Source organism: Ruditapes philippinarum, unplaced genomic scaffold, assembly GCF_026571515.1.
Source record: "Ruditapes philippinarum isolate M1 unplaced genomic scaffold, ASM2657151v2 ctg1741_1_1_1_1, whole genome shotgun sequence".
Classification (NCBI taxonomy): domain Eukaryota; kingdom Metazoa; phylum Mollusca; class Bivalvia; order Venerida; family Veneridae; genus Ruditapes; species Ruditapes philippinarum.
The window spans coordinates 162905-188057 of NW_026860551.1; the positions used below are offsets into that span (position 1 = coordinate 162905).

At 36.0% G+C, this 25153-nt stretch overlaps 2 protein-coding genes across 2 annotated transcripts; one reads left to right on the plus strand and one right to left on the minus strand.

Moving 5' to 3' along the window:
• Window positions 1-5690: 5690 nt before the first annotated feature.
• LOC132760580 (uncharacterized) lies at window positions 5691-6884 on the minus strand. Its single transcript, XM_060752583.1, has one exon. It carries the CDS (start codon window positions 6882-6884, stop codon window positions 5691-5693), a length of 1194 nt encoding a protein of 397 aa, XP_060608566.1.
• Window positions 6885-10979: 4095 nt separating this feature from the next.
• Window positions 10980-25034, plus strand: LOC132760582 (cytochrome b5-like). Its single transcript, XM_060752584.1, has 4 exons — window positions 10980-11220; window positions 17656-17682; window positions 18415-18452; window positions 22394-25034. Exons 1-4 carry the CDS (start codon window positions 11044-11046, stop codon window positions 22479-22481), a joined length of 330 nt encoding a protein of 109 aa, XP_060608567.1. The 5' UTR covers window positions 10980-11043; the 3' UTR covers window positions 22482-25034.
• Window positions 25035-25153: the final 119 nt, after the last annotated feature.

Consider the following 25153-nt stretch of genomic DNA (forward strand, 5'->3'; position numbering starts at 1 on the left):
TTGCTTAATGTCGCAAGACCAGTCTGAGAAATAAGCAGCCGCATTGAATATCTTCACGAAGAATTTAAGCGCTGTTCCCCTAAAAATATATCTTTGCTCAATAAAGTTCAAAGTAAAGCGTCAAAGATGTCTCCATAGTTGGAAATGTCAAATTTAATCAAAGTTCTACAATACAAGGATCACAGAAAACAATGAAGACTTTTTCACACAGAAATAAAATTATGTGAAAATGCACATAAATTATTGATAGGTACTCAATGTGTACTAACAGGGTCTACTTCCGGTAATGCAAGAGACCGTACATGTTGAATTATCCCGGATATGCTCGCAATAAAGTGACTGAAATAAACCGGATGTTGAACTCGCAAGAGAACGTACACGTTGCAGTGGTCGAAAAAAGGGGTTTCACACAGTAATCATATAGAATTATCTGAAATATATTACTTCTAATTTAACATAGATTGTCTATTCCACTAGATCTACAAGTCTTCTAAGCATGAAGAAAATCATTCCTCGCGAAAATTCACAGACTTTTAAACAAAAACGTTAATAAATGGTTTTGAAAACAACAAAAACAGTATAAATTCACATACACTGCTACAAAAACATTAATATAATAGCGAAAAATAATACAACATTCAGAAAACTAATAAAACACTAAATTACCGTAAAAATATTCTGTTGTTTTCCGCTCCGGTCTTGCATAAAATGGCGTCTTTCTCAGGGTCTGGAACTATTTCCGATTCTTACGCAGTGATGAAATACTATATATTCATGCGTAAGTGCATAATATATTGATAAAATTACACAAATTAATCAGTCATAAAAGAGAAAAAATGATTCTATCGTAGTTTAACTTATTGGTAATATGGAAATCGCTGAAAGTAATTCAGAGTTATTTTTTTGGTGTCAGAATACCCACGCTATCTGGTAGTCACATGCCCGTAAAGCGCAGGAAATCTTCCGATGTTTGGCGGAAACTTCCGAACGACTCCTCATTTGCATAAACAGCTACGTTTAGAGAAATATCCCTACACTTTGTTTTCAAGCATTTCAAACAGTGTATATAGTAGTAATTTGTTTATCGTCTTGTTTCCTACATAATGGTGTTGAGAAACAGATCCATACAAAGCTAAACATTGACAAAACAACATTGTATTTAGTTAGAAATACTTAAGAACTATTTTTTTTGCTACGCACATGTATCGTGTATCAGATGTAAATGGGGGAAAATGGGACAAGCTCGATGTTTTTTGTTTTTTCGCATTGTGAGTAAGTTTTTTTTCCGCAAGCGAAAAAAAAAACAAAAACCCCGAAGAGCGCGATTTATTGACGGAAAAGGTTATTTGATTTGAAAATGTTTGCATTGCGAAATTCTCCAGTTCGCTATTCATTGTAACATATCGCGACATTTCATTCTTAATTAATAATCAAGCACCCTCATACCGATCGGAATGATCGGCTTTGATTATGAACGACTAAAAGGCTCGAGAAGTTGCTGTCGCCCTTTCACAAAATCTGATTTCATTCCATAAGGGCGCTGCGCTTCGGCGCGGACGCCAACCATAATAAGGCCTATGGAATGCCGGTAGGGACATGCCAATTTGCTTATTTGCCAATTGCTGAATTGCTTATTTGCTAATTGCCGATTTGCTTATTTGCCAATGGTTGGTAGGCTTAATGACAAATTTGATTATTTGCCAATTGCTGAATTGCTAATTTGCTTATTTGTTAACCGCTGGTTTACGTATTTGCTTATTTGCCAATTGCTAATTTGCTTTTTTTGCAATAGAAATAGTTTACACTGTGCCGGAAGTATATGGAAAATCTGACTACAGACAATTGTTAACTTTTACCAACAGTATTCTTGTAAATTCAGTGTTTTTCCAAGAATACTGTTGGTCAATGAATTTAGTTGCAGTGATGCCTACGCAGATATATGTCTACAACTGATGGATGATATGTCATTGAGAACACAGACGCTTGGGGTCAGATCCCGTACCCCAACGTGATACGTGCCCCTGTAAACACTCTATTTAAAATATTTAAACACGAATTGGACATCGTTAAAACTGGTTTTCAAGCAATTTTTACATATACCGGTATGAAAAAATACCATAAACCACGTACCAAGTCTCAATAAAGTATTTAATGGTTTTCAATAAAGTATTTAATGGTTTTATCGTTGTAACACATGACCAATTCGTATTTAAATAAATATTAAAATAGTTTTGATATAGTGTTTACAGACGCGTATTACGTTAGGGGCAGGACCTGACCCGCCAGCATCTGTGCTTGAGAATGCCTTATAATGTGTTGCAGCTATAGATCTGTTTGTGCAGCTTAAGTCAGAGATTGATGGCATAATAAACACTTGATTAGTCATATATAAGTGAAAATTATTGGGAAAAAAATTGAAAATAAAAGAACTTGAAAACAAAACTATTTCTTATTTTATGGCATATAAAATGTCTTTATTTCCAGCAGATTTGTCACAAAGGGCCTCATTTTAGTGGTACGTACACATAGTATCACGAATGATACATTTGGTGCATGCTTAACACGGGTGTTTGTCTTTGCACTTAAGCAATAGGCTTCGTTTTTAGCTCTGTAAGATTTTGAGATCACTTATGTCTCACAGTGTGTGCATCAACATTTTGCTTTGGTTCAATGTTTTGAAATTTGGTCACACTTTTCCATTTCTTCATGTTGTACATTCAGGTACGTATATTATGTTAATATACGTACCTGGTACATTATACATGCTATCAAGTGACCATGACCATGATCATGACCTAGGGTATAATGGACAAAGCCTCTTTGAATATTGTGTATGCATGCTGCCTATTTAATGCTTATGTGAAGTTACAGTTAGCAATAGTAACAGAGATATGACAGAAAAACAAAGGTTTCTCAGTACAATACATTGGTGACCTTGACATTCAGTATATAACAGGCACAGCTTCTTCATGTACTTTGTATGCATACTTAACGCAAAGTTTATGCAAAGTTGCAGTAAGATGCATGAATCAGCAAAAGTAACAGAGATATGACAGAAAAACAAGTTACCAAGAAAACCAATGCAGTGGTGGGTAGAATAGCATCCCTATTCTCTGAATAGTGGAGCTAAAACTGAAACTCGAGATAATTAAAAAAACAACTAATTTCTGAAACTGAATTTATTTTCTTCGAAACTGATTAAAATGTATCCATCTGTCTTTCTACCTATATTCTAGGTAATGATAGATTGATCATAATTGTCACAAGTTATAATTAACAAAACTTTAGAAACATAATAACATGATATAGGTTCATGAGCTTGATATAAAGTCTACAAAGACTTGTTATTTTATATCAAACAAGAACTTCGCGAGTCGGACCTGTCGCCAGGCGACGATAGCATAAAAATTTATGTAGATCTATAAGCAAATAAGCAATTAGCAAATAAGCAAATTGGCAAATCAGCAAATTGGCAAATCAGCAATTAGCAAATAAGCAATTAAGTAGTTGGCAAATAAGCAAAGTGGCATGTCCCTACCGGCATTCCATAAAGGCCGCTATTCCATTTATACGTGATCAGTGGTCTGCGTCCGTCGTCCGCATCCGTTACCGATTCGCTAATCAAAGAATACGTTGAATCTATTCCTTTTGTCCGTTTACCATCCACTTCCGCGACGGCATCCGCGATGTTTCGCAGGATGAGCGATTTTTTACGGACGCGGACAGTTACTGACATGTCTCATCCCTACAAAATGCCTCGAACGAAATTAAATACTTTATCGATTTCGAAAGAAAATACTAAAGATGTCACCAAAATAGTGTAGGAGAACATATAAGTTTATGATGCAGCAATGACAGATTAAAAAAAACAACATCTGGTCATCGGTTGCTAAAGAGATGTTATTTGAAAACCTAACTGATATTCAATGTTTGTTACCTAATTCTTTGATGTTACAACTGTTTTTGGTATTAGAATGAAATTATATCATATTCTATAAAATAATTATCCTCTGTTCGCCATACTTCAGTTAAAAGTATATAGAAAATAACGTACCTATGGAATAATACCCACGGACATGCCCGGACACGGATCACTGACGCGGACCACTGATCACGTATAAATGGAATAGCGGCCTAACCCACTGTGTAAATAAAAATCAAAGGGCTGCAAGCTCAGTGGTATTTTCTGATCCCTGCAATCTAAAGCGTACTGTATATCTGTATGTGTTTTCCTGTATAAGTTTATTTTTATGTACTATAAGTCATCTTGCATGGCACCAGAGTTTGATACATACGGAATTTTGCATAACTAGAGTTGCATCAAAAAAAATTATGTTAATTTTTTATAATAGCCACACTTAATCCTTCCATATCGTGGCTATTTCCTTAACAAAGACACTTAAAAAAAGAATTAAAAAAATGTTGACTCTACTGGGATTTGAACTCCAGACCTCTCAGACACCAAACGAGCGCGTTACCCCTGCACCACGGAGAAGTTTTAAAATCAAATGCTGAATAAAATCAAGTGATTCTAAATTTAGAATTTCCATTGCATTTCGGGTTAGGGTAATTTCGAGGTATTTTGTTCAGGGTAAACCTGTTGTTTAAAATTGAAGTAAATAATTTAGCAAAAATCTTCTCGCCCAAACAGTCCAACATATAGAAACTATATATTCAACAACTCGGCAGTCAGATTTATTTGTGTAGTATTCGGTAATCGACATCGCTAAAAATAGCATTTTCATTGATTAAAATCATATTCATCCGCGTAGTTTGTGAGTGTGCGTTTATTGACAACTCTATAAGCCAACGCTACTTTAAAAGTTTGAAGGTGTAGTAATTTGTTGGACACTTGTAACAAAAAATTGTTCTTTCTTTTAAATTGCTGGTTTTTAAGCAGTTTTGAGTGAGAACTAATTTGCGTTGTTAGGACTGTTAGGAAATTTTGTGTTAGACCGTGGATGTTAGCTATGTATTATCTGATCTGCGATCAGAAAATACAAAAACGAAGAGCGCGATTTATTGACGGAAAAGGTTATTTCATTTGAAAATGTTTGCAAGTTCGCTGTTTATTGTACCACGCATTAATTAATAATAATCAAGCGCCTTCATACCGATCGGAATGATCGGATTTTATTATGACCGACTAAAAGGCTCGAGAAGTTGCTGTCGCCCTTTCACAAAATCTGATTTCATTCCATAAAGGGGCGCCGGACGCCAATAAGCAAAAAAATACTAAGCAAACAATTGCTGCAAAAAAGTTCAATGATATTTTCGGACAATTATAAATATATTACAGCTTATTTACTGTAAAATTTTTATCATGTTGATTTCATATAAATTAAAGCTCAGTCATATCTAAATAAGAGTTCTATCTATTTGTAAGTATCTTTATTCAACTGTATTACACAATGATCAAGATCTGAAAATGATAAGAACAGAAACTATAATAAACTGATAAACTATGACAATAATCCTATATCTCCCCCCAAGTCTTTTGGCAGGCAGTATCTATTTAGTTTATGAACATAATGAACTGAATGAAAAAGACTGATATTTAACTTAAAAGTAAAGAAACACATGATAATATTAATAACCAATGATTTATCATTGTCTTATAGAATATTGACTGTTGAAAGTCTTCATTTATTCACTTTATACACTGATAGTAGAGTTCATGGTGTGTGCATTTATTCACAAACAAAGTCTTTTTGCCATTCTGGGGCATGTCTTATGCGGCTGGACCGTCGTGGCGGTGTGGAAGTAGACTCAACTGTTGGCGATGGAACAACGGTTGCTTTAGCACAAGGTGGGCCTGTGGCAACATCTGGCAGTGAGATGGCATCTTGAGTTCTTGGTTCAGAGTATGCGAGCTGACGACATGGGCTTTGTACCTGGGTGCAAGTAGGTGTCTCGTGTGAGGCTTCCATGGCAGGCGGGCATGCAGGCCCGGGTGATTGTTCTGGCACTGTGACTGTTTTCGTTGGAGTTGTTAATCCAGGCTTCACTGTTGTGTCCGTAGTAACAGTAGGGGAAACAGAAAACGATGGTTGATGTAGCGTAGTGTCAGTGTCTATGCTAAGCCGCTTTGGCGGCAACTGAACTGGAACATATTTGCGAAGAAATTTCCTGTTCCTCAGAGTGACACGTCTAGAACCATCAATGCGCACAACGTACTGGTCAAACTGGCGCACCTCAATTACTACTCGTGTCTTATCCCACTTGCGAGGGAATGAGCAAATTTGGTTCTGCATCCGAACGTGGTCTCCAACAGAAAGAGGAGGTAGTCTTTGCGTATGTTCCGACAGTCGTTCTGCACATTGCATATGTCTGTTGCGCAATGCCTCTTCACGGGCAAGGGATGTGTTTTGCCATGTTGAGTGAGGCTTGTATTTCCCAGGTGGAATTGGGATGAAATCTCTGATTGGTCGACCAAATATGCATACAGCTGGGGAGAGCTTCGTGTCTCTGTCTGGTGTATTTCTATATTGTAGCATGGCTCGCTGGAAAGAGTCGGTATCAATGTCGCCAGAAGAGCTAGTATTGTCCATTAGAAGGCGTTTGACTGTCTTGACTCCAATCTCTGCTCTGCAGTTGCTGTGAGGGAAGGCTACTGAGGATAATCTATGATGCACACCCCAGTCACTTAAGAACTGCCTTGTAGCTGTAGCTGTGAATTCTGGTCCCCCGTCAGATGCAAGTTCATCAGGTATCCCGTATGTAACAAAGATGCGTCTGAGGCAAGTTAACAGTCCTTGAGCTCCAACGGCTGACTGCTCTACGATGGGCCAGTTTGAGTAGCGGTCCACTACCACCAGGTAATGGTTACCTTTGTAAGTAAAGTAATCAGCACAGATGCACTGGAAAGGATACTCAGGGCTCATTGGTGGAACTGGTGGAGCACTCGGTTGGACGGTGTATTGCGGTTGCATTGTTGGCATCCTGCACGAAGAATGTTTATGTCAGGCGTGATTCCTGGCCAAAACACAGATGTCTCAGCTCGAGCTATCACGGATGTAACACCTTGGTGAGCTGAATGTAAGGCATCTAGAACTTCCTTCCTGAGTGATTGCGGGATAACTACACGGTCCTTGTACAGAATAACCCCATCAGTGGTTGACAAGCCTTCACGGTACTGGAAATACTGTCGTAGAGATTCTGGTACTTCATGACGGTGCTGTGGCATTCCACCTTCTATGATCTCACTCAGTAGAAGCATATCCTGGTCACTGGCTGTAGCTAAACGAACTCTATCCCAGGTCACCGACTTCAGGCCAATGGTGTTCGATGATGCAACAGCAGTTGAAATCATGTTTCCGTCTCTGCACTTCTTTGAATGTATTGAGTATTTGAAATTTTCCAGATGGAAGCTCTCTGGAGTTCTGTGATTGGTCACTTGCGCAACATCATCAGGTAAGATAAGTTTTTCTGCATCACTAATAGCATGGCGTGAAAGGCAGTCTGTAGCACGATGTTTGACGCCAGGGATGTGGACCATACGAAATTTGTATCTTAGTGCTTTCTCCTTAAAGTTTTCTCAGACGATTGTTGGAAATGTCCTCAAGAGATCGTCACTGAAGATCTTAAGAAGTGTTTTATGGTCAACCGCAATGGTTAAGTCCTTGCATCCTAATACAAAGTATCTGGCCTTGTCCAGGGGAATCTGCAACTGCTAGTGCCTCACCCTCGATAGGTGCATAGCGAGATTCTGCTGAATAAGTGAATCTCCTGCCAACAAGTGTGATCTTCCATCCAGATGGACAACAAAAAGGTTCTGTCTTATCACATTTAGAGTGTTTCTGAAGGAGCCAGAACCCGATACCTGATTTTAGACCAGTCAGTTTGTCAAACATGTGGGTCTATCAGGGTCAAAGATGCGAACACCTTCTTCTATTTCTTTTACAATCTGTGCTTTTGACTCCTCAAATAATGTCTGAAGATGTTCATTCCACTGGAAAACAGTGCCTTGCTTCAAGAGATCCCGAAATGGTAACATGCGCTCTGCCATACTGAAAACATATGACACCTGATTTACAAGGCCAAACCATGAACGCACGTCTGTGATGTCTTTTGGTGTGGGAAAGTCCATGATGGCTTGCAGGTATCTCTGACAGTGTCTGACTTCATCACGAGTGATTTCAAAGCCGGCAAACTCGACCTCATCTGCTCCGAAGACAAACTTTTCTGGGTTTAGTGTTATACCGTTCCTTCCACAGACGTCAAGCCAACGCACTGCCTGGAAGAAACTTTCTTCTAGGTCATTTGCCCAGAGTAAGGCGTCATCAATACACTTGGTTTTGTTTGGAATGTCTGTAACTACCTCATCATAGCGTCTTGTGTAACCATCACCTGAGGCAATGTAGCCTTGTGGGGCGGTTTTGTATCGGTATCTTCCCCATGGCGTGATGAATGTTGTAAGATATCGGTGTTCTTCATATAGTGGGACACTATGATAGCCATTCCAGGCATCAAACACTGTCTTTTTCTTCCCATTTGGAACCGATATCGCGCTTGGAGGAATGGGGAAGGTGTGTGATGGGTCTCACGTGTGGCATGTGCATTGAGAGCTTGGAAGTCAACTGTTCGTCTGAGCTGTCCATTTTTTCTTAGCGCATATGACCATCCGATGGCACCATGTGACAGGTTCTCCAATGGGGACTGGTTCCAGCACGCCCACCGTACATCTTGATCAAGGCCTTCTTTTACTGCAGCTCGCCAGTGTATTGAACGGGTACTGGTGTGTGATAGGCCACTGGTTCAGCGTTTGGATCCACCATAAACTTCATAGGTGGGACATCCATTAGAGGCAGAGGCTGGTGTTTACATGTGTTGAATGTACTGGACCTGTAGTAATCAAGAAAGATACTCCTGTAGTTTTGAGCGGTTTTCTTCTGTAGGTGAAAATGGCAGAACACTTGGCGGTGGAGGTGGAGATTGGCGCTCAGGACATCCGCATGGCGCAGTGTTCTCTCCATGGACAGCTGCGGTACCGGTTTGTAAGGGCTGTATCTCAGGAAACCTATTGCTGATGATACCTAGCTGTACACATGCCTCTCTGCTCAGAAACAGCTTGTCTGAAGAGTCTGTAACATATGTCATCTGCCTCGTTTCCACCACTTCTACCACTACTGTCTTTGCTTGAGAACCGTAGTAAAGAGGCTCCAAGAATCTTGATACCGTCATTGTTAGCTGTGTGCATGCGCATTGTCACAGGATAAGGTCAGATCTAGATAGTCCTATGCGATGAATAACTTTAAGACCGGCAAGGCAGCTCTGACAACTGGTGTCAGCCATAGCAGGAACAATGGTGGGCGCTGACGGTGTTGGCAGGTCGACCCCCAAAGGCTGAGTAATCTTCAGGAAGAGCTCGCACAGTAATGTTCACAAATGGCTGAGGCTTTGAGTTTCTGCGAAACCACGTGTCTGTCATGCTGTCATAGATGTGATGATCTAGTGAAATACTTTGCCGTTTTCCGGTTTGAATAGTGTTTAGATTGTCATGCTGTGGTTTTGAAGGGAATTCAGTGTACACAATGTGTTAAACACAGCACTTTCTTTGTCAAAGTTGTGTTGGCTAGACTGTACTTGGCGTTTTGGGTTGTCCTTGCTGCGGCAGATATTCTCGAAATGGGTGATCTCGATGACAAAGTTCACACTTTGTGGCCATAATGCAGGACACTGAGTCTTACGCAGTTGTGCCACACTTTTCTTGCCATGACCACGTTTCCCACAATAAGAACACAGGTCTTGATTGTCCTTGCTGAGAGCTTGCTTGGACCTTTTGTAGGAGCTGGCTGCCTCAACCGAATGAGAATCCAAAAGCCTTGAAGCTGAACGTTTCCCTGCTTCTTTCGCTTCAACGAATTGAAATACTTCCTCCAAAGTATATATTTTGATTTTTGTCCCCAAGTAGGTCTAACTGAATATCAGGGTCAAACAACACCTCGTGTGAGGACGTCGCGCATGATGGCATCTGTGTAGTTGATTTTGGCATTACAGTCAGGGCAGTCAATCACGAATTTGCAAAATGTCAGCTTGTCCTCTGAGACGTGCACCAAAAGTTTCTGACTGACTCATCACGGTCTTGTCTCATGTTATGTAATGTCACACGAGCAACCATTGTGTTCTCTTCACGAACAGCAAGTTTTCGAATGGCGGCTAATACATCGTCTACTGCCTTTTCAGTTAATTTGCCACCTGTTGTTCGAGTCAGGTCTCTGCGTAGGGGTTCGTCACAACACTCAAGCAACTGAATGACTTTGTCCTTGCCCTTCAGTTTGGTTGCGGCCACATAGTCTGTCCAGCGTGATAGAAAGTAGGCCCAGTCCTCGCTGGTTCCAGCGGCGGTCACGGTAGGTCGCTTCACTTTCTCCACTTTTGCAGTCAAAACAGGTGCATTTGTGTGTACAGCACTGTGGGCTGTGATGAGTGCCGCAACAATCGCTGCATCTAGGTCAGCGGTGCTGTAGTCACAGTCGGGAAATGGACACTGTACGACAGGCATTGTTCTTGCGTCACTGTATCTTGATCATAAATAAGAGTTATATCTATTTGTAAGTATCTTTATTCAACTGTATTACACAATGATCAAGATCTGAAAATGATAAGAACAGAAACTATAAGAAACTGATAAACTATGACAATAATCCTATAATATCATATGAACCGTCTTTACCACAAAAGCGCACAATTGCCAGAGAATAAGAAAAAGTACATGGTATCGTCTGCATAAATAACCATGCAATTGTTTTGAACCTATTTATTTGACTTGGTTTGCTTGCAAATATCAGACCTACATCGAAAAATCAATATAAAACAAAACATAAGATATTAAATGAAAAAAGAAAGTAAAATTAAAAAAAAAATGTGAAAATAGTAAGTGAAAAATAGTGTAAGCCAAAGACATTTCTCTGAGTAAGCTAGACGCATAGGAAAAAACGGTAGTGGCGCTATGCCTACAGTACGGATGAAAATTACATATGTGTGTTCAACCTGTAAATACACCGGAAGTTGATTGGAAATTGTGCGACTGCAAAAACGAAAATGACAGAAACTAAAACATTTACTTTAAAAGAAGTCAAAGGACATGATGACTCGAAATCGACATTTCTTGTCATTTATGATAAAGTGTATGATGTGACAAAATTTTTAGAGGAGGTAAGAATGTACTTTACACATTGTTGGTGTCACCGGGTTAGGGTTGGTGTTTCAGTGGGTGGGGTATAGATGTAGAGATCGATTGCATTGGGATGTAGTGATTAGATAAAGCTTTTGTATATATTGATTTTTAGGAATTATTTACAATTGGTTTGATTGATTTAGTTTGCCATGATAATCACCACCCGTTTATGTGTGTATGTACAATGTGTCCTACTTTATGACCTCTGGCATAATTTTATTTTGACATGCAGTTTGTCAGGTATTATTCTAGGATAACTAAAACTTTAATATATTAAGTACTTATCAACTTTTTTGGTTTCTAGATCTTCTCTCCTAGGGACAGTTGTCCAAAATGGTAAAAAAAGTTCAGATCATTTGTCCTAAAGTGAGTATAGTGGAACCCCATTGTATCGTGCTATTCATTGTATCGATCTATTTACAAATCTTTAGATTTTTTGCAAAATACATCACCTACTGATTGTTAACATTTACAACAGTGTCACGAAAATCTTTCGCATTTATTTTTGTGCCGTAAAAATGATCATAAACATGTTTCCACTACCGTAAGACGTCATAAACATGTTTCCAATACCGTAAGACGTTGTAGATAATAAATACTAAAAATAGTCTTATAAATAATGTGTTCTTATTAAAAGTACATTTACTGTCTGTTAAAAGTTCCTAAATGTGTGCTGACATTTTAAAACAGACATCTATGTTTCCAATTGACTGAAATAGCTAACATAAAGATGGTTAAGGCTTCCCAAACTTTGGCTAACTGAGCGATTCTCACAATGCATCGATATAATGGCGTGACCTAATTCTTCAACCTGTTTGACATGTCTGTAAATATTCGTATATTCCAAAGCTAAAAAGTATTTATCAGTGATATTTGCCATGTAAATATTATAGCAAAAGGATCAAAATAAATGATACAAAATAAATATTCAGGGAGATTTGAATTTTTTTAATGTAGTTGTGATTTATGGGTAAATAGATCGATACAACGGGGTTCCAGGCTAAAATCACATGCAGAGTAAACATAAATTTGCCAATTTTTTATCTCTAAATAAGTTATTAGCTGGGCTTATATAAAAATTCATAATATTGAATTCACAGTCTTAAAGTAGTGCACTTCTGATAACAAGATAAACAAAATATTTAAATGCATATTCACTGTTTAACAAAGAAACAAGATTTTAAGTGCATATTGATATTCATTGTTTAACAAAGACAAAAGTTAGTCATTAAAGTTACTGTTCTTCATATTTTCTCACTTGCGTATATGTAAACAATTGGTCATGCAAAGTAACAATGTTTTAAGCAGTTTATGATGCAAATTAAGTGATACTTTTCATAATATACGGAAGTTCAATAAATAGCACACAAAGTACAAGTGATACTTTTCATAATATATGGGAAGTTCAATAAAAAGCACACAAAGTACAAGTGATACTTTTCATAATATACAGAAGTTCAATAAAAAGCACACAAAGTACAAGTGATGCAATCCTGAATTTGTATCATCAAATGATATCTAGCATGTATGAAATTGCTTCGATCCCTTTTAATCAATGACAGGACTCTGACTTCAGTTTAAAGTTCTCTTCTTTGTCAGGTTGGACACTGCATTATATAGTCAGTAAAAACACAAAACTAAAATGCCCTTATTTTCAGCTTTTTTTTTTTAAAGGAAGAAATCTGTTAAATATTAGTTTTATTTATTTTTAGCTCATCTGTCACAAAGTGACAGGGTGAGCTTTTGTGATCGCTTTTCGTCCGGCGTCCGTCCGTCCGTCGTCCGTCCGTAAACTTTTGCTTTAAATGACATCTCCTCATAAACCACTGAGCCAATTTCATCCAAACTTCACAGGAATGTTCCTTTGGTGGTCACCTTTAAAAATTGTTCAAAGAATTTAATTCCATGCAGAACTCTGGTTGCCATGGCAACCGAAAGAAAAATCTTTAAATATCTTCTTTTAAACAACCCTAAGAGCTAGAGCTTAGATATTTGGCATGAAACATCTTCTAGTGAGTGTCTACCAAGTTTGTTCAAATAAAAGCCCTGGGGTCAAAATTGGCCCCGCCCCAGGGGGTCATTGATTTTCCCTATATCATATGCATATAGTAAAAACTTAAAAAATCTTCTTTTAAAGAACCGTAAGAGGTAGAGCTTAGATATTGAGCATGAAACATCTTCTAGTGAATGTCTACCAAGTTTGTTCAAATAAAAGCCCTGGGGTCAAAATTGGCCCCGCCCCGGGGGGTCATTGATTTTCCCTATATGCATATAGTAAAAACTTAAAAAATCTTCCTTAAAAGAACCCAAAGAGCTAGAGCTAAGTTAGTAAGCATGAAACATCTTCTAGTGAGTGTCAACCAAGTTTGTTCAAATTAAAGCCCTGGGGTCAAAATTGGCCCCGCCCCGGGGGGTCATTGATTTTCCCTATATGCATATAGTAAACTTAAAAAATCTTCTTTTAAAGAACCATAAGAGCTAGAGCTTAGATATTTGGCATGAAACATCTTCTAGTGAATGTCTACCAAGTTTGTTCAAATAAAAGCCCTAGGGTCAAAATTGACCCCGCCCCAGGGGGTCATAGATTTTCCCTATATGCATATAGTAAAAACTTAAAAAATCTTCTTTTAAAGAACCCAAAGAGCTAGAGCTAAGATATTTAGCATGAAACATCTTCTAATGAGTGTCTACCAAGTTTGTTCAAATAAAAGCCCTGGGGTCAAAATTGGCCCCGCCCCAGGGGGTCATTGATTTTCCCTATATGCATATTATAGTAAAAACTTAAAAAATCTTCTTTTAAAGAACTCAATAAGCTAGAGCTAAGATATTTAGCATGAAACATGTTCTAATGGGTGTCTACCAAGTATGTTCAAATAAAAGCCCTGGGGTCAAAACTGGCCCCGCCCGGCGGGTCATTGATTTTCCTTATATGTGTTTGGCAAAAACTTAAAATCTTCTTTGAAAAACCCAAATAGCTAGAGTTTAGATATTAAGCATGAAACATCTTTAAGTAAATATCTACAAAGTTTGTTCAAATAAAAGCCCGGGGGTTAAAACTGGCCCTGCCCCAGGGTGTCATTGTTTTTTACTATATGTGTATAGTAAAAACTTTAAAAATCTTCTTTTAAAAAACCCAATGAGCTAGAACTTAGATGTTTAGCATGAAACATCTTCTTATGGGTGTCTACCAAGTCTGTTCAAATAAACAAATAAAAAAGCCCTTGGGTAAAAATTGGCCCGGGGGTGGGGGGGGGCTATATACAGGTGAGCGACCTCAGGGCCATCATGGCCCTCTTGTTATTTCTTGTCAATTTTAGGTGTGTAACTCAATTAATTTTGACTGATCAGTTATGCACACATAATGGTACTCATTTCAACCCAACATCTGTCTTCTTTATAATAACTATAATCTGGAGTCAGGGTTTTTTTTCCAGGATTTTGGGAACATGACCCATACCCATGGAATTGGGAATTTTAGCAATGTTTCATTAAAATTTGGGGAAAAATTTTCATATTTTTATTATGCAGTGGGTTTTAAAGAAAAAAAGAAGCAATGTTCTAGGGGCATCTTTTAAAAATTTTAAAAAACCATAACAGTGAAAAAAGGGCCCTTTTTTTGAAAAATTTTTAGAATTGGGTTTTTCAGTATTTTTTATTTAGTAATTTTCAATTAGGAATGAGGGAAAAAAAAGACTTTTCAAAAACATTGGGAAAAGGGGGAAATGATAAAAGTTTTTGAGCCCCTGTTGGTTTTTCACATTGAAATTTAAATTTAAAAATTTCACGTAAAAAATTACTATTGACAAAAGAGTTTAAAATTTTTTTTTAAGTACATTCACAGTCACTTTCTGAAACCCAAAAAAAAAAAAAGATTTAAGATAAAATAAACATGTAAAAAACCCTTTCCCAAACCCGTTTGAAGTTAAAGATTTTTCAAGCCCCTATAAAAAAAAATGGAAAACTCATAAGGGTTTAAAATTTTAAAACCCAAATTTTTAAAGCATTTTCAAACCAAAAAGGGGGTATGCTTAGCTTTAAATGAAAAACCCTAAAATTTAAAAAGAAGTAAGATATTCCCAAAAGGGCAATAGTTTTGGTGTTTTTTAATTGGATAATTTTGCCATTTTAAACCCGATAGCTTGAAATAAAAAAAATTTTTATACCCTTTTTTTTGTTTATTTAAAAGGTAATTTTTTAAATTTTTCCCAAAACTACCCTTTAAATTTAATTTTTAAGGGGTCAAACAAAAAATTTTTTTTTTGATTTCCAGCATCCCTGGGGGTTGAAAAAATTTTGCTGGAGCAAAACTGGTAAGTGGGCCCTTTCCCAAATTTTCCTTTTATTTTGTGATGATAGTGCAACTTGACTTGTGGGTTAGTTTTTTTATTTTAACCCCTTTATGTCCTGAAAATGGTGGCGTGGCCGAGTAGTTAGCAAAAAATCATCTATAAAACGGGTCTTTGTAATTTTATGATTTCAAAAACATTTTAGGGGCATGGGGTTTAAACCCGTCAAGGGGGAAATTGGGTTGGTTTTTCCCCTGAAAAGGAAAACCAAAAAACCAAATTCCCCCTTTTTCAAGGTAACCGGTTTGGCTTCCAGGAAAAGGGTTAAATGTTTTTTCCCAAAAAGCCCAATAGCTTCCAACCCTTAAAATTTGTTAAAATATTGAAAAAAATATGTAAAATCCTGAATGAGAATTTTTTGGGAAGAAAATTAAATCATTTAAAAAATTTCATGTAAAAGCAATTCCCTTTTCGCTTATTTAATGGTTTTAAGTACAAATGTATTTAAAAATTGATTAAAAATTTAAATTGCCGCCCGTTTAAATTTTGAAATTTTAAAAATTCATGTAATTTTGTTAAAGCACCTCGACCGCAAAATTATTTGATTAATTTTCTATCCAAAAAGCAGGTTTCGCCACTCTAACCCCAAGGGTTTCAGTATGTAATCAAATAACTTGATTATGAAAGTCCCAATTGACATCAAAATGTTTGTGTTTTTTTCCACACATTTTTTTTGGGGCGCGAATAAGGGCCCCATTTTCCCAAAACCCCAAAAAAATTGTTTTTTCACTACAATTTACGTTACACTAATAATATCATAATTGGTCAAATTCGTATAATACGCAAAAAATGTCAGCGCTGTAAAATCATGCAGAAACAAGGAAAGCAATTTTTACAACATATACAGGGCCCTAATTTTAAAAATTTGAAATTTTCTTATACGGTTTTTTGTCCAAACCCATAGTAAATTTTAACATTTTTTTTTCCTGATTCTGTAGTATATATTAAGTAATTGATATGGGCCCTATTTTTCACAAATTGGGGTTTCCCCATTGCAAAATTTTAAACAGGGGCAAAAAACCCCCGGGACCATTTCAAAAAGAATGAAAAAAAAACCCACTTTTGTCGGGAAATTTTGAATATGATAAATAAATTTTTGAGATTTTTAAAAAACCAAACCCTTTTAAAGCAAAAAAAAGCATGTCCAAGTAAAAAACAGACGTGGAAAAACTGTTACATGTTTTTATGATTTTATTATTTTTTTAAACCCCCCAAAGATTAAAAATGCATTTTTTTAAATTCAAAACCGGGAAAAGTGTATCTGAGAATTTAATGTGGTAAAGTAAATTTAAATAAAGGGGTTCCCTTTTATTTGTTTGTTTAAAGGTTTGGGATCCCCACAGATCCCATTTGAAGATTTTGGCCTTTAAAAACCGGAGGGCCAAAAGAATTAGTAAAAAGAAAATTTAGGGGGTATATTGTCGAGGTAGGATGTTGCACTATATGAATGCACAGTACGAATGTTATATTTTAAACAATGTTTAATTGTTAGTGTGGGGCCTCCATGGCCGAGCGGTAAAGGTTTGATGACAGGAACTCCATCAGAACTGGGAGTTTAACAGACAGACAGACTGATGGAAAAATATAGGTCATGAAAAATATATTATATAGAAACATGTAGGTGGTTCTACTAGCATTCCAGTTTGGTGCCTGAAATATTGCAGGTATGGGACACCTGTAAGTCTAAAAGCGGAGCGACATCAGCATTGTTAGGATAACTTGAAAATTTGTGTACTCACTACTGTTTTAATGCATCTTAAGCAATACTTTTTCTTGTTACTGACAGAAAACCTGATTTGATTGTGTATTGTGTTGATAGCCAATTTTTTTTGTATATTTGAAAAAGAATTCTATGATTTGCTAAAATGCTTATCAAGTATAAAAAAGGCAATAGACTTAACTTGTTCAATGAAGGTATGTAGGAATGAAACATTGTTTAGTAAGGCAAAAAACATCGGTTATAGTTTTGTAAAAGTTTTGACATTTATAAAACGAGAAACAAAATTTTCTTGTAACAGGGTATTGTTTCGTCAATTCTTTGATTGCATAATTTTTGACAAACGTGGTGATTATTGTCACAAAAGATTTCAAACATAATTATTATTAATATGTTGTTTTTTTATGTTTCAGTCTGAGAGAAAAAATAGAACTGTCCAGGTGAGGTGTTACAGTGTTTTAATTCTATTCTTTAGCCAGATTATGAAATTTCATATAACATGGTCTCCATTGTTTTATACAGAGATAAAGAAAAATGTTAACATTTACAGGTTCTTATTCTATACCAAAGTGGTCTTAAGGAGCCTCTAGGGATGAAAATAATAAGAGCATGTCTTCTGCCTGAGCTATTACAATGTATATTGACCATTACCAATCCTGATCTGATTAAATGGTTAAATTGTGTTCGCTCAAACAGATTTGATGCTCTTGTATAATTTTTGAAATGATTGTTATTATGACCCTTCATTAAAAACAGTTATTAGATTGATGTAAAGGGTGTCTATGGCTGAGTTGTTAAAGTCGTTGACTTCAAACCACTTGCCCATCCGGCTGTGGGTGTGAATCCGAACACGGACTTTGGAAGCTTTACTTTAAGGAAGCTATCTAGCTAGCTTACAGAATGTCAGTGGTTCTACTCAGGTGTCTATTCATGCCTATAATAATACATGGAAAGGCACCTGAGGTCTTCCTACACCAAAAAAGCTGATTAGTTGCCATTTGACCTATACTGTGTTTGTTAGGTGTAAAACCCAACCACCCCCAAAAAACACAGAAACATTGCTGTAGTATTTAGGAAACTTTGATAACATACTTCTTTAACAAAACAAGTTGTATTTCAAATACTGTGTTTTGATTTATTATGTTTTATCAAATATGTACTCTATATTTTAGGAAAGGACAACTCCATCTGCACCAGCATCTCAATCCAGGTGAGTTATTCCCCTTACAAAATTTAGAATTTTTGGAAGTTTTTAAGAGCCTTCCAAGAAGCATTTCATAAAAAGAAACTTACAAATACACAGAAGGCCTTTCCATAGGGTAAGTGATGTTTGAAGAGCAAAGCAACAATTTCCTGCTTGATTATTACATGTTAATCAACAGTGGGTATCCACAGGGTTTTACATCTCTTTGAAATTTTAGGGGTCCAGTGGATGCACAGCCTAGAAAAGTAGGGGTCCAGGCCTAAATTTTAGGGGTCCAAAATTATTTTCACTATAAAAGACTATGAAGACCACTCTATTTTGCTTAAAATCATTTATTTACCCTGTAAGAGATATGCATGTATATTGTACTGTTTTCATAAGAAGTATATGATTTCAATATCTTTTATCACTAGGTTTTTTTATAGCCCTTTAGTAGCCCTTTACAATAATATCATGTGCTATTTCAAAGGCTTATAAGTCTTTGAGTGGCTGGAATGTCAAGTTTTAGTAGCATATTTTGTTATTGATATGGTGATTACACCAACAGACTGAAAATTTGTACGGATCTATTTGTAAATATTTTAGCTGAACTAGTAAACACACAATATATAACTTTACAGACCAGTCAGCTAAATATGTTGCGTTTTTAAAAATATCATATAACAAAAGGCTGACGAAACCGCTTTTGCACCTCCTCATAAGCTGGAACATACTTGATGTCCTAGTTAAAAGTTAAGTTCGCCGAAACCATTATATTTATAACACCAACGATAATAACATACCCAGTGACTTAATTTCTATAACATTATGAAAATAAGTTTGCAAAAAGCACTGCCTTTTTTATTATCGCCGTTCATGTACAAAATACATTCGCATCGACATTGGATATGCTAACCAATAGTAATTGCTTGTTATAAATAGTCCGTCTAAATATAGCAACAGAAAAAACCAAAAACAGCTACCTAAAATAGATTTTACGGTAAACGTCATCAGTTACTGTAGCTTGCACGATAAACGTCATCAGTTTCTGCAGCGGGCACTTGCAAATAGCATGCGCATGTTCACTTCCGAAATAAACAACGGAAGCATTTTCTGCTCGCTGTATTAGATTTAAATGGAATTTTGTGAGCTTCGAGAAGAAAGAGATAAAATCAAGTCGGGTCAGAAACAATAATATCTATTGTCTAGGATTATTTTTGTGCGTACACTTGGACGCAAGTGGATAACTTATATGCGTACATGTCTAAATTTATGCGTATAGGGACGCAGAATTCTGCGTCCCGTAAAACCCTGGTATTCATCTTTAAGAGTTGAGAGACAAATGAACAATGAAAGTAGGAAATAAAGACAAGATTTCTGGAAAAAGGACAAGTTTACAAAGTTGTTTCTCAGTCATGATGCAAGAAAGAAGAACATGTTCCCTTTTAATCATAGTAATATTTCAAATCAAAAGGCAGTAGTTTTTCTAAATAGGTAGACTGAAAAAAAAACTTCATTTAACATAACATGATAAATATAAATAGTTAGGTGATGGGAATCGGACAATGCCTCAACTCTTATGCACCCTAGGAAAGGATGGAAATCTTCATGTATTTACCCTCATTTTAAACCTTGTCCTAGATAATTCTGATGATGCATGATGCATTGTGGGGTATTGATGCTGTATTTCAGTTTCTAAAAGGCCAAATATTTTTATGAATTGTGAAGTCATAAACTTTTTTTCTCTAACCTAATAAATAATTATCAGCATTTAGATCCATTTAATTTTCTGGCCTGGTCTCGTTTTGACCTTTTAGCATATTACTCCTGTATTGTTAACTCATTACTTTTTTTTGTATCCAAATTTGGGAAACAGTTCTCCAAATACTATTAATTACTGTCTTTGTAAAAAGTTACAATATGTTATTATCCTTCTTGGAATTGCATTTTAAGTAGACAAAACAAAAAAAAATCAGAAATAGTATGAAGCCCCCTTACATGTGTATAATCTTAAGATTTGTGTTTAATATATAGAATGTTCTGAAATTTTTATTGTTATTGATATGAAGTGTAAAACATTAATGAGCCTATAAAGATTATCATTATTCAATGGTTTAATTAATTTTTGGTTTTATTGTTTATTTATGATACTCAAATATTTCCCTCAGAAAAGAAAGAAGAAGAAAAAATAATCAATAAAACTACTTAAGAAAACGTGCTTACATTTTATTTATTATATATTTTCATAAAGATAAATTGTTTTTGATTCAGTGAAGGCATTCGCTTTGGGAAATATTATCTTGAAATTTAGCCATGAACCACTCTCATTGATATCATTGTCAAGCTTTCAATAACTTCAAATAGTTCCTGTGGGACTTCTGATATGCCCTTGTAAGTTTACCGAAAAGATTGTTTCACTTCTAACAACAATATTGTTTCCCCTCCACCGACTTGAGACGTCATAAATCTTCCACCTTTTACTGATTTTGGTTGTTAAATATAATTAAATAGTTTTCTGTGACATTCAAGTCTCCGAGGGACATTGGGGAGAGTGAAAATGTCTACATTGTCATTTTCCTTGGAAATTATGATATCTATTATCGGATAACTAAACTATAAATGGTTCCCAGGAGACAAAATTATTTCTAAGAAATGTGTCAACAGCCTGTATTTTGTGATTGGAGATGAGTTGCATTTGGTTTAAAAGAGTTAGAGGGGAAAGACTTAAAAGAGAGAGAGTGAGAATCGAGAGGGGGATATTTAACTTGATGTTTTTATAGGGATGAATTTTGTTATTCATTTACAGATTTGATTTATACTTGGACAAAAAAGGAACTTATGGTTAAATAGACATGTTGAATAATTTAATATGAATTTAACTTTAAAAAGGCTTTGACTGTCAAGGTCAAATAATAGAATTTTGCTTAAATTGTCATGACTTTGTTATTAATTGACTTGATTTGATTCATTTTTTGACAAACACAATTTAGGTGGTGAATATACATGTATAACCTATGGCCTTGATTAATAAAAGACCATTACTGTTAAAGTCAGATATGAATAAGAGGTTAATACACGGCAGGAGAGGGCTGGAAGGTGATAATCGGCCCGCAAAATGAATAATGGACCCGAGGGCTTTAGCCCGAGGGCCATTATTCATTCAGGGCCGATTATCACCTTCCGGCCCTACTCTGACGTGTATTAATGTCTTTAATACACTTGGTAGATCTAATAGTAGCATTTAAAAAAAAACAAAAAAAACAACAACAAATACTGTGAAGTTCATTCGTTGAAATTCTTGTCTACTCTTCTACTGTTCTGTACAGAGATGTTTAGAGTGTTCAAAGCAGTAGAATCTAAAAGCAAGTTTTATTTTCATTTTTTTTCGGAATGAATTTGTCGTATTATTTCTTCAAATTTCAATAGTAACAAAAATGTGTTTGTACTAAATACGCTTAAGCTCTCATAATAAAAATAAAGCGATTGGTGCTGACAACCTACTTTCACTTTTACAGTTAACTGTTTGATGACGTAAAATATGACGTCATTGTTTCAGTTTGTGAACGTGCACATGTTCTGCGGGCTGATAACTAGTTCTCGGCCCCGGGCCGCAAACTCATAATAGGTCACGTGACACTCATAATCAGTTGAAATCATAGGCAATTTTGTTACTATATATAGTAACAAGTGTATGAAATTTAATTATTACCTGGTAAATTCTATAAGAAAAATTGTTTCTTTGAAATTTCTTACACTACAATGTTCTTTGTCTTAGGAAATAAAAAATAGACTGACATTAGCTTAGTGCTTGGTGGTTGTCAAAGAAGCAATTGTAGACAGTTTTATATGGATCAACAACTAGTTGTTTCTCATTTTATTGCAGTTCATGAAACCAGTTTATGATTATGTTTAATTGGTTTGTTATTGTTGTTATTTATCAGTAATACGTTTATTGTTGTATTTTTCAGTAGTTGGTCAGGCTGGCTGATACCCCTAGGAATTGCAATAGCCGCCGCTCTTGTTTATAGATTGATTATAGCCCCTGGCAGTGCTTGATGGCTTTCATTTAACTCTTCAACAACATAAGGAAAACTTTTACATGAAATATTAGGTCAACATGTTTTAGAATGGAATAATATTTTGCATTTTTGGAATAACAGAGTAAAGCTTATATGATATATTTTTTCATGAATGCTTACTTCTTACATATTACTAATTATATTTAGATGATATATTTTTGTGACTGTCAGAGCCACATTTCCAACGATGATAAATAGTTGTTTAATTTATTGTAATATAGATAAGAGAGTGTTGTGATGTAAATTATTTCAAATGGCAAAGTTAAAAAAACAATGAGGTAAAAATTAGAGAAAAAAATCCAGATTTTAGCTATTTATGTGTGATTGTTATTTATTTCATGTAAAAATTTTCAATATTATTTACGCAGGACCAATTAATCCAAAAATCATATGTTCTGCCCTTTAACTTTATTGATTTATATTTACCAATGTCCCATTACAATACATGTACATTGTAGATGCTTTGTAAGAAATTTTTACTTGATAATCATAATCAGGAGAGTAATTCAATTTTATGTGAAATATTTACCAAAGCTTTGCATATATTCAAAACTTAATTTCCTGAATTTGTGAAATAGATTTGCCTTGCTCTAAATTTGATTTGTTAGGATCTATTCAAAGTAAAGGGATGTACATTTCAAAATACAAAAAAATAAATAAAAATTAGTTACCAACAGTATAGAGATTGGTTGGCTAGCCAGGCTCTTTACTGAAGGTAAAGGCTAATTTCTTTCAGTTCTTGCAGGTTAGGAGTTTAAATCCCATGTACATGTATATATCTTTAAGAGAGAGAAAAATAAAGATTTTTTTTTAAAGTCTGAATTTTTATGCCCCCATTTCGAAGAAAAGGGGGTATATTGCTTTGCACTTGTCGGTCCGTAGACCAAATGGTTTCCGAGTGATAACTAAAGAACCCTAAGGCCTAGGAACTTCAAACTTGGTATGGTGATTGGTCATGACCAGTAGATGACCCCTATTGATTTTGGGGTCAAGGGGTCAAAGGTCAAGGTCACATTGACCTTGTAAGCAAAAACGGTTTCCGATCAATAACTAAAGAACATTTAGGCCTAGGAACTTCAAACTTGGTATGGTGATTGGTTATGACCAGCAGATGACCCCTATTGATTTTGGGGTTAAGGGGTCAAAGGTCAAGGTCACATTGACCTCTTGGGTAAAAACGGTATCCGATCAATAACAAAAGAACCCTTAGGCCTAGGGACTTCAAACTTGATATGGTGATTGGTCATGATCAGTAGATGACCCCTATTGATTTTGGGGTCAAAGGTCAAGGTAACATTGACCTCTTAGGTAAAAACGGTTTCCGATCAATAACTAAAGAACCCTTAGGCCTAGGGTCTTCAAACTTGGTATGGTGATTGGTCATGACCAGCAGATGACCCCTATTGATATTGGGGTTAAGGAGTCAAAGGGCAAGGTCACATTGACTTTGTAGGTAAAAATGCTTTCCAATCAATAACTTAAGAACCCTTAGGCCTAGGAACTTCAAACTTGGTATGGTGATTGGTCATGACCAGCAGATGACCTTTTGATTTTGGGGTCAAGGGTTCAAAGGTCAAGGTCACATTGACCTTGTAGGTAAAAACGGTTTCCGATCAATTAACTAAAAACGCTTAGGCCTAGGAACTTCAAACTTTGTATGATGATTGGTCGTGACCAGTAGATGACCCCTATTGAGTTTTGGGTCAAGGGGTAAAAGGTCAAGGTCACATTGACCTTGTAAGTAAAAACGGTTTCTGATCAATTACTTAAGAACGCTTAGGCCTAGGAACTTCAAACTTGGCATGGTGATTTGTCATGACCAGCAGATTACCCCTATTGATTTTGGGATCAAGGGGTCAAAGGTCAAGGTCACATTGACATTGTAAGTAAAAACGGTTTCTGATCAATAACTAAAGAACGCTTCGGCCTAGGAACTTCAAACTTGGCATGGTGATTGGTCATGAGCAGCAGATGACCCCTATTGATTTTGGGGTCAAAGGTCAAGGTCACATTGACTTTGTATGTTAAAACGGTTTCTGATCAATAACTAAAGAACCCTTAGGCCTAGGATCTTCAAACTTGGTATGGTGATTGGTCATGACCAGCAGATGACCTATTGATTTTGGGGTCAAGTGGTCAAAGGTCAAGGTCACATTGACCTTGTAGGTAAAAACGGTTTCTGATCAATTAACTAAAAATGCTTAGGCCTAGGAACTTCAAACTTTGTATGATGATTGGTCGTGACCAGCAGATGACCCCTATTGAGTCTTGGGTCAAGGGGTCAAAGGTTAAGGTCATGACCAGTAGATACTTGATAACCCTTATTAATTGTTTGATCACTGGGTCAGAAGTCATGCATAATAACCTTATCACATGACTAATTGGCTGCTGATAGGGGGCATACATGTTTTACAAACATTTCTTGTTTAGTTAAATGTGAATTTGAGTATCCGTAATTATGATTAAGTCAGCATAAATGAATGTTAATCCATGTGTTGTTTTGTATATGATTAAAAGTATTGACTGTAAACAGCTTGTTTTATTTTATACACTGCTCTGTTAGTGTCCTTTAATAATATGGCTTGAATTAAATTAGTTCCAACTGTAATAATGAACGTTTGTAACTGATAGCATTTTATGATATACAAT

Excerpts from the sequence above, each read along its gene's own strand:
- LOC132760582 (XM_060752584.1), top strand. The coding sequence starts at position 11,044 with ATGACAGAAACTAAAACATTTACTTTAAAAGAAGTCAAAGGACATGAT. Across the intron at positions 17,683-18,414 it reads GAAAAAATAGAACTGTCCAG|GAAAGGACAACTCCATCTGC; the intron begins GTGAGGTGTTAC and ends TCTATATTTTAG. Across the intron at positions 18,453-22,393 it reads GCACCAGCATCTCAATCCAG|TAGTTGGTCAGGCTGGCTGA; the intron begins GTGAGTTATTCC and ends TGTATTTTTCAG.
- LOC132760580 (XM_060752583.1), bottom strand. The coding sequence starts at position 6,884 with ATGAGCCCTGAGTATCCTTTCCAGTGCATCTGTGCTGATTACTTTACT.